Raw genomic sequence first — 10,764 nt, 5'->3', positions numbered from 1 at the left:
TAATGTTTAATTTGAACTATGAAATAGAACAAATTCAAATTAAAAGGATCCTTTCCACTAACTACTACCCTTAAAAATTATTTTTAAAAAAATTTAGGGCTAGCATCCCTCGCATAAGATGGACCGCCCAATCTCCCATCACATCTCCCTCTCTTAACTACGTGAAAGACTTTTCAAAGTCTGCTTTCTTCTACAAGCTTCAATTGCACAAGAATTTGTAACACAAATATCTTGGCCATATTAGTGGAGTGGGCTCATTTGAGTCTATTTGGTTACATCACAACATATCACTCAAATCTCATGGCCATCTACCATCTACCAAATTTGTTTGGATCATTGCATAAAAAGTTAAAAAGTTATGAATGGGCCATTTTGGTTGGCACCAAAAAGTGCCTAATATAAATTTGCCTATAGCACAATGGATTTGACTCCAAATATTTTGAACTAACCAATTTGAGCTCTATTAGTTTGATCAGGCATAAAACCAATCTATATTCTCTTCTTCTTCTTTTATCATATATTGTATATCATGAACAAAACATCCACCAATCCGTTGAGCATAAAATATAGCATATTAATCATAAATTCATAACATGATATCAAAAAAGTAATATTGGCCAATCATTTTGGCCAATCAAAATGAAAGGGAAATTTTGAAGATGAAAATGAATGACAATGGTTTGCTTTACAAATCAATTTTTTTTTTGAGAGATAATTACAACATGCTACTAACCTCACAGCTTGAACCATTTTCTCCTTAAACCCCTAAATACTTTATACATGGCGAGGTGTCAATTCAGTTATAAGACATTTGGCTTTACAAATCAAACTAAACCCAATCATTTATTTAACATACTTGCTTTTTATTTTTGTTGGATTTATTTTTTTCTTCTCCTTCATTTCCACAACTAATCCTAAAATTCTACCTCACATGGAATAGGCCTCAATAATTGATGGTATAGTTGGAATTTTGATGATTTTGTAGCGAGGGAAACCTCCCTCCTCCAATAATTTCTTCCATTCTAGCTCAGTCCTTTCCTTTCCTCCAGAGGTGTGTGCCATCATCAACAAATCAAATACCATGCGGGTCTCATCAAATAGATCGTTGTTGTCTTTTTCAAGAATAATATCAACAATAATAAACTTTCCAATCTTTTCTGATATTGCTTTCCGGCAATTTTTCAATATCTTGATGCAATGTTCATCACTCCAATCATGTAGTACCCACTGCAACAAAATCATAGTATCATGAATTTTGTAATTTGAATAAGAGAGAGAGAGAGAGTTACTGTTTGTGTAACTTTAAAAATTGTTATACTACCTAATAACTAGAATGAAAATGTAAGCACATATGCGGTAGGCTATTGTTTACCTTCATGAAGATTGCATCAGCTTTAGGAATGGACTCAAACATGTTACCTCCCACATGGGAGACCCCCTCGCAAATTGGTGCTGTAGCAACAACATGTGGCAAATCAAAGTTGGTACCTTTGATGTGTGGATGTGCTTTCACAATTTCAGCTATCATTTCCCCTGTCCCACCTCCTACATCCACCAATGATCCCAAGCAATCAGACCCATCCTTGTATTCTTCTAGGACCACCCCCATCACAATCTTAGCCGAACATGCCATGGCATCATTGAAGATCTTGTTGAATTCAGGATTTTTTGATGCAAAGTCCCACATCTCACAGCCATGAGCCTTCTTAAAGGCAATACCACCTTCTTTGACACGTTGGCTAAGGTAATGCCATGGTGCCAATTGCCATGGATGGTTCTCCATTAATACCATTGGCGCTAGGCTTAGTTCAGCATCATGCAAAAGCCATTTTGATGCAGGGGTCAATCCATAGAGAGTATCCCCACCATCTGATGGATTATGTGCAGTTAAGATCTTTTTGCGGACTAGTGATCTCATGATAGGTGTGAGGTAGGGAATATCAAGAGAAGGGGAGTCAACTATTCTGGCTGCTATTTGGCACAAAGTGATCGGACCACCATGAGAGTTTATAATGTCAGCAATGCGGAGCTCCACAGCACATTTCAATGCCATGGAGTCTGCAAAGCCAAATAAATGTTGCCAAATTTCTGCTTGGCCTTCTAGCAATGCTTGAGCTTCTTTTGTTTCCATTCTCTCTCTCTCTCTCTCTCTCTCTCTCTCAAATGAAGATTTTGAGCAAGTTGGCGAAGTGAAAGGAAACTCACGTGGGTATTTAATATAAGCAAGGGTGCTAGAGCCAACTCAGGCTACTCAGCCTATTTCTTTCTCAACTTTCCATTTGAGCAAGTTGTTTCTCTATTTCTCTCTCTCTTAGACTCAAGCAAATGAAAATATTGAGCAAGTCAGTGAAGTGAAGGGCAATTCATCTTGGTATTTAATGAACAAAAGCAAGGGTGTTAGCAATTGCCTCTCAGCTTTCCATTTTGTCGGCAGTGGTGGAGAAAGATATTTTTTTTTTAAGGGGACCAGGATATATATATATATATATATAAAATGTTGATTTAACATATGATATTTTATTACCTAAACAAAGATTTTTACATCAAATACGTCTTTTCATATTTGCTATAAAAAAATTAAAAAAAGTCTTGACATGTGTAAAAATATACAAGTTAATTTAATAAAAATAATAAAAAATTAAATTACGTATGGTATATATTAAATATACTTTAATTTAATAAGTTTTGTCTGACATAAGTATAACAGCTGGAGTTCAAGTCTAATAATTATTTGACACTAATAATCTTGGTAGTCTCAACAAGATACTTTTTTTTTATTATTAGAAATCTGGATAGAACTTCATTAGACCGAAACATGATACAAATTCGTTACATCTTTGAGCACTTGGTCAGCAATAATGGGCAGAGTATCTTCTACCCATATTTTACAATCCACAATAGATTTGGTCATCCTAGCCATCACATGAGCTGCTACATTTCCTTTTCTGCTATCATGGGAGGCAGTCCACGCCTTAAAGCAGCTAAGGCTTTGCAAACAGCCCTCAATTATTTTCTGGATAGACCACGGGCAAGACTCAGGATTTAGCAAGGCTTTGATAACTACTTGGGCGTCTCCTTCAATTATGATCTCCCTCAACCCCTGCTCCCATGCTAGCTGAACCCCTTCCTGCATTGCCCTTGCCTCTGTTTCCAAGGCCTTTAGAGGTAGCTCCACCCGTTTGCTCATAGCGCCCATCATCAGCTCCCCTTCATTCCTTATGACCACCCCCACCCCGCAGCTTCCGGACTCCTTAAAAATAGCCCCATCCACATTTATTTTATACCAACCACACCTAGGGGGAGACCAATGAGACTTAGGGGAAATTGAAGGCTTACTTGGGCTTTGATTTTTCTGCCTAAACTCCTTTACATATTCTGATACTTCTTTTGTAATTCTGCCTGCATCCTTACGCAAACCCCCATGCTTAAGTGCATTTCTGTGGTTCCAAAGGCTCCAAGCCGTGACTGCAAAAGTATCCCAATCAATGTTTGGTTTCCTCTCTTTAATTTCCCATACTATGTCGAGGAACTCTTGCGGCTGGTTGGGTATTGCTCGCAGCTTGAGCCTTGAATTACCCCAGACCTCCTCAACAAGATACTTGATTTGTATGACAGCATGCTTTTTAATGTCTGCAGTAATCCCCGTGATGAGGCTTCATACCCTAGTAACACGTGAGCAATATAAACAACTAATCATATTTTATTTCTTTATATATTGTTGAGTAGCACATAGTTAAATGAGACTTCATAAACATATATATCTCCAAACAAGATTGTGGACTGCTATCATTTTGTAACCTATAGTCCAATATTGATGTCACTTTTTTTTCTCCTGAATGTGTTTAACTTACTGATGTTTAATTATTTGTGCCATCTCGTAAAATGCCTTATTTCACAACAAATGGACCAATGCTTTTCATGATTTTCCGGATGGAGCTTGTTTAGACCAGATACAATGTTTGTCCAAAATGAATTGAAGTTTGGCGCAAAGGCCATACAGTTAGGTCATATACAGAACCACATTGTCCCCTGTATTGTATCTCCAGTGTACATGGTTTGGCCCAGATGAGTGCCTTTTGTCACTAACCCAAAATATACCATTCTCTTATTTTCCTTAAGTTAAATGTATAACAAGTGGTTTTCATAAAAGTCTAAAGAGTACCCTGGACTGAAATTCAGAGTGGTCAATCAAATTGGTCTCACACACGTTAAAGAGTGAAGTGCATTCCCCAATATTGTTTGCTAGAAAATGCCTAAAATTGTTCCCCTTTTTGCAATTTTTTCGGTAGCTTATATGAATAGTATTTATCACACGAAATAGTTTTTTAAAAAACTTTTATATTAAATTTGTTAAAAAAAATTAAAAGCTAATTTATTTTTAAGAACTTAAGAATTAAATTATTTATATAAAAAACTGAGACAAAAAAGGAAAAAAATTAAACTTTTTTAAGTAAATCCCAAAACGCACTCAACTTATCTATCAGCAGTGGTCATGGAAAATTAACACGAAGCTTGGTAACATATAATAAATATGTTAGTTGTTGCATTTATAAGATCTCTTGTAGCAGCTGGAAGCTTCTAGCCAGGACGCAGCTAAGACTTATGGCCTGTTTGGAAGTTTAGGGAGAGAGGAGAGTAGAGGGAAGGAGAGTAGTGGGGAGGAGAGTAGAGTGAAATGATTACCTTCCACCTTGTTTGGATGTTTTTAAAATTAGCAAGGGAGAATAGAGTAATTAACCCTTCCCTTTGTTTGGATGTTTTTAAAATTGGGATGGAGATGAGAGGAAATGATTAAATAGACAAATTTACCCATATTTGAAAATGAATTGCAACATTGGTCTATGAGTAATTTATCAATTTTGTAAATTATGATTTTTTTTAAAAAAATTATTAACATATTACCAAAAATCATCAACCAAATTAACCTACTGCATTTGAAATTCAATAATTAACATGTTAATTTCTGGAACAAAACACACATAGCAAGCCAAAGTTGAATTAAATCCATAAACTTTAGTAGATTTTTTGTAATTCAAAAAAAGAAAAAAAGAAAGAAAACGAAATGCTGAAGTTTTCTTTCTCGGCACTGTTTGGTTGCCGAGAAAGAAAGAAGAGAAAAAGATATGATAGAGAGCAGAGCCGACGACGCAGCACCGACGATGATAACGTCGGCGGCGTTAGCAGATGTACATTATTCGGGCCGCCGCCGTTGCAGTTCACCGCCTCAGTTCGCGCCTCTCCAGCTGCCTTTTTCTTCGCGGCGATGAAGCTATAAATCGCAACGATGAGCGCGAAAACTGAGACGACGATCGCTCCCAACGCGTACTGATCCAAAGCCACCGCCACCGATGAACGTCCGAGCCCAAGCAAATGCCCAATCTCGTGCACAGCCACCGACTCGAGATCGATTGCCGTGAGCGACATGGACGACGGCGTTGAAGAAGAAGAAGTAGGCAGAGGTAATGGGAACGATGGTCTTCGCTGGCAACGCATTAATCGATGTGGGATTAACATCGACCAATGTTGAAGATCGGAGCATTAATCGCGAGCGGCGTGGACCTTTGGACGTCGTTGTCGACGACCCACGGCTCGGCGGCGTCTAATTTCTTATGCTTTTTTCGGGTTACAACTGTGAGATTCTGAGAAAAATTTTGTGGCTTTAATTTCTGTTTGGGTACTTTGAAAATGGAGGAAAAGGGAAAGGAATTGAAATTTGAGTATTTTGTATTGTGTAGTTACACTTTTTGAAAGAGAAAAGAGTTTGTTTTTGGTGGCTTTTCCGGTTCTGAATTTCAAAAAGTTTAGCTTAAATTTTTTTTTGGATAAGAGCTTTAAATTATTTATTTTCTCATCAAACAAAAAAAAATTATTTATATAATCAAGTTTGTAATTTTGTTAATTTAGAAAGGGTAAATTGGAGAATTCATTTAGTTAATAATTTATTTACTCTACTCTCCCTCCAAATCTCTTCAATTTGGGGGAATTAAAAATAAGGGGTTAGAGGTAGTTGAAACCCCTCCAAACCCCTCCCCCTCCTTTCTTAAAAAATTTCCAAACAAGGAATTTAAATTCCTCTCCCTCCCTCTACTCTACTCCCCCTCCTGTTTTAAGCATCCAAACAGGCCATTAGAGTTAGGGGACAAAAGTATAAACAATTTTTTTTCCTTGAAACTCTAAGTAAGCATTCATTTAGAAGAGAAATGTTATGTCTATAATATTTTCACAACAGATTATAAGTGATAAGTTATTATTAGTTGTTATAAGTGGGAAAAAAAAGTAATTTAAGTTGTGGATTCAAATTATAACCAATAACAACTAATCGCATATGATTTGTTGTGAAAATATTATGAAAATGTTGTGGACATAGCACTTTTCAATTTAGAAAGTTAAGCTTTTTTTTTTTTTTTAAACTTTTTTTTGAGTGTCTTGTGTGTTATCAAAGGTGTGTGTGGGTGTTTACTTAGACCAGTTAAAATTAGCTTAGGGATTTTTTTATTTTTTGTTTGTGTATTGCGTGGTTTGTTTTGGGGTGTTGTTTGGACTTAAGTTTGTTATTGGTAAATTTTGTTGTTAAATTTATTTTAGATTTTATTGAGAGATAAAAATGCAAACTTATTGAAATAAATTGCTAAATTTAATACATACATATATAATATATATATTAAAAAAAATTTGAATAAATTTGGGTGGCCACTGTCCCTAAGTCCAACTAGAGTTCCGTCACTGCTTCTAGCCATGATAATCAGTACTCAGATTTCAATGTTGTTAAAAGACTTCTTTCTACAATGTAAATTAAGTAATTAACTCAAGATGTAGTTCCAATTTGTGGGATTAGTTGGAACACTTTATAAAAAGTTGAAGCCGACTAGCATTTGTTTCAGAAAATTTAGAGATGGTTTAGGAGCCTTGTTTAGATACATGTTTTTAGTTTTTAAATAAAATTATAAGCATTTTTATACACTTTCCCATTCACATATATTTTCACACATATTTTTAAATAATAAAACATATGTATTAAACACTCCATTGCTCTGCGTGAGGACTTGTTTGGGACTGCCATAATTTCAAGGGAGCAGAAAAGTCAGGGAGTAGTTGGGTGTTGGGAATCTTTTTATGAAAAGTTAAAGCAGACTTTATTAATTGGTTCGTAGTACTGGCTCTCTTCCAAGAAATTAAAGGCTTTATTAATTGACCCACTAAATGTTGGAAGCATTTAAAGAAGCCCAACCAGCCTTGTGTGGCCATAAATACAAACAGTAGAATCAACTTGTATTTAAAAATTTTCATTTATGGGGTTAGTCGGATAATGAACACTTTTTGAGAATTTTTTTTTTAGATTATGTTAATAGATATTTTTAATGTAAGGTCTTGTTTGAAAGAAAAGAATGAAATAGAATAAAAAGGAATGAAAATAATAATTTTAAAATATTTTTTCCTTCCTTTGTTTGAGAGTTTTAGGGTCCGTTTGGATAGAACTTATTGCTAAAAACTGAAAACATTGTAGCAAAATAATTTTTAAATATGTGAATAGTGCTGCGGGACCCATTTTGAATAAAAAATTGCTAAAAAAGTACGTGAACAGTGCGTACATAGTGCGCGCAAGGTGCGCACACTGCGCACTTGTCCCCCCGCAACAGGAAAAAAAAAAAAGCAAAACGTGAACACAGCAAATATAAGCTGGATCCAAACCCTCTTTTAATGGAGAGAATGGAAAGTTCATTCCCTTATTTGAGAGTTTAAATATGAGGGAATGAAATAGATATGAGGGAACACTCATTTCTCTCTATTCCCTTAAAATTTCAAATTTTCATTCCCCCAAAATTGGGAGGAATGAGAGGGAATGGAATTAGATTTAATGATTTTTTAACTAAAACTCTTAAAATACCCCTATATATTCAACATTTTATTTTAAAATATGGATCTAATAGTAATTGTGGGGGTAAAGTAGATAAAATATTTATTTGGGCCTTGGGCCTGATTTGGCGGTGTAAGTCTGTCTGAGCAGAACTTTTGAAGCCCACAAGCCAGTGCACACTACAAGAGGTGGAGGAGTCGTCCGAGGAAGAGTACCTCTTCGGACGGGCCCAGTAAAGGCCATGGGACATACCAAGGGGTTTAGAGACGGAATTCCGGAAGATCTATTGGGTAAAGGCGTGATCCACACAGTGGTTGGAAGGAAGAACGTGTGAGAAATATTAGAGGAGAAAAAGCTGATACCACCACATTAAAGACCCTGCACCTACCTCCCTGGCCGCATTAATGGGAAAATGACCTCTGAGTAGTGAGGTTCAGCTTTCCAGCTGGTATTTGGAGGTTTAAAGAAGGTGCTGGATGGGATAAATATCTGGGGAAGAGATTGGTAATACACGTGGAAGAAAGAAGGAAGAAGAAGATGGATACAAGAGAAGAAGAGAGATATAAAAGAGAGGGGAGGGCAGAAGGAAAAGGGGATCGGATACTGGAACTGTATTTGTAATATTGTTCTTAAAAGAAAGAAAGACAACACAAGTTGTCCTCGGCTTATGTCCGAGGAGAGATTTTTTGTTATTCTTAGCTATTAAACACACGGATAACGGCTAGATTCCTTTTTCCAACATTCACAGTCTAGGTTTCAAGCTCACACTCTACAAATTTTTATTGTATAAGATCCTTTAGGCCTGAGTCCACCTAGCGATTGGACCGGGTACAATTGTGCACCTACAGTAATATTGTCATAAAATGATTCTATTCCATTCCCTCCATGTTGCTCCAAAACAAGATTACTTCATTCCATTCATTTTCATTCATTTCCATTTCTTTATTTTAAAACATCCAATCAAGGTTACTTAATTTCATTCCATTCCATTCTTTTCTCTACTTAAATACATTCCATTCCATTCATTTTCATTCTCTTATAATCATTCCATTTCATTCCATTCCCTTATGAACTCCCAAACGGAGCATAATTGTTAACAAACTGTTTTAGAAAAGTTTTGACATTATTTTTATAGAAAATAGAAAAAATTGTCAAAATATTAAAAATTTTCTAAAATGGTTTACTAATAAATACCCTTAGAGCATCTATTAATATTTTTCTTTGAGCAAGATTTAGGTACAATACTTAAGTACTGTTCTTTAGGTTCCTCTTTTAAGATTCTAGCATGTGCATTTTGCGGTTTTCGCTGTTGACATCTCTGATTCACGAGGTCAAATAATGATACAAACTGAAATCCTTTATAAATTAATAACACAAAATCTCACTTCTTCTTTTTTTAAAAATATTTGTAACACTCTATGTGGTATTTTAACCTTGAATCGAATTCTATTAGGAGCCTAAATTAATGTTAAATAATGGATTAGATGCTATATAAAATGATACCCAAACATTCTCTAATCTTGACAGGAACTTACAAGAAAACTATTATAAAATTCGCAAGAATGATTAGTTGTTAGAATGAAAGGCAACATTTATTTATTTGTATATTTGGTGCAGAGTAAATATTCACAAGATGATAGCGTAGGCCGTAGAGGGATGTATATAATAAATAATAATTAATCATCTCCCAAAAGATAAAAATGAAGTATGAATACTCACTCTATTTTGCTTCAAGATTAGGAAGATCCCTAACAAGTTCAAATGAACTCCTTCTACGCCAAGTATTGGTTTGGGGATTCCTCCGAAGGTTCATTGAGCTTCCCTACCCTCACCAATTGGCCTTGGTGATCTCGTAGGGTTCTACAATCCTTGGTAATATGCCCTCTATTCTTGTGTTAGTGGCAATAGAGGCATTGGTTTCTCCTGGATAAGTCACCACCCATCTTATTGGGGCACTTAAAATAAGGCTCATTCTTAATTTTCTCCAGTATTTGATACACTAGCTCCTTAAACAAAGAGTTGATCGACTGAGCTCCCGCGGAAGACGGTTGATTAGAAAACTCCCCTCAGGGGCGATTACCCTGGTATCCCCCCCCCCCGAGTGTCCCTCTTCTCCGAGAACATCTTAGCCTTACCCTTTCCCTGTATCTAGTCCTCCTCCACCCGCTTATACTTATCTATGCGCTCCATAAGTTGGCGCATGTTCAAGGCGGACTTCATCATCAACAACTTTCTCAACTCGTGCTCGGCAAGGAGCCCAACTTTAAAAGTCCTCAGGGCCACGTCCTCAAAGTCTTCATCGATCTCATTATATGTTTCCCAATACCTGTCTGAGTAGGTCTTGAGTGTCTCTCCTTCCCTCATAGCCATAAACAGAAAAGAATCTAATGGGTTGGGGACTCTGCTACATGTTATGAATCTAGCCCTGAATGCCTTCGTTAGCTCCTCGAAAGACACCACTGATCCTTCCTTTAAGGCATCAAATGAATGCATAGCCACAGGCCCAAGACTAGAGGAGAACACCTTGCATATAAGAGCCTTATTGTTGGCATGGACCGCCATCTTCTAATTAAAGTAGCTGACGTGCTCCACGGGATCAGTTCTCCCATTGTAAATGGCAAACGTTGGCTGAGAAAACCGGTGAGGAAGCTTGGCCTTGTTAATCCTCCTGACGAAGGGTGACTTAGAAATCTGCTATAAGGCCTTACTTATTGCATCATTCCCCATGCCACGGTGAGAAGGCCTTCTCTCATGCTTATTACTACTCTTCTCCCACTTGTCCTAGCACGAAGAGACTGAAAAGGACACACTAGATGGAGTTCTAGACCTGCGATGATATGAACGGTCCCTACTTCCCCCAAAACCATCGCTTGGTGGGGAGGATGGACTTCTCCTATCACGCTCCCTGT

General features: G+C 36.7%; 1 protein-coding gene across 1 annotated transcript; it reads right to left on the bottom strand.

Annotated features, from left to right (window-relative positions):
- Positions 1 to 696: 696 nt before the first annotated feature.
- On the bottom strand, positions 697 to 2,282 carry LOC142619093 (desmethylxanthohumol 6'-O-methyltransferase-like). Its single transcript, XM_075792158.1, has 2 exons — positions 1,373 to 2,282; positions 697 to 1,227 (listed from the first exon to the last, which is right to left on the bottom strand). Exons 1-2 carry the CDS (start codon positions 2,129 to 2,131, stop codon positions 928 to 930), a joined length of 1,059 nt encoding a protein of 352 aa, XP_075648273.1. The 5' UTR covers positions 2,132 to 2,282; the 3' UTR covers positions 697 to 927.
- Between the last annotated feature and the right edge of the window lie 8,482 nt (positions 2,283 to 10,764).

This window comes from Castanea sativa, chromosome 12 (assembly GCF_040712315.1).
Source record: "Castanea sativa cultivar Marrone di Chiusa Pesio chromosome 12, ASM4071231v1".
Classification (NCBI taxonomy): Eukaryota; Viridiplantae; Streptophyta; class Magnoliopsida; order Fagales; family Fagaceae; genus Castanea; species Castanea sativa.
Note: the sequence above shows the minus strand (reverse complement) of the source record. Positions and strands in the feature narration are given on the sequence as shown.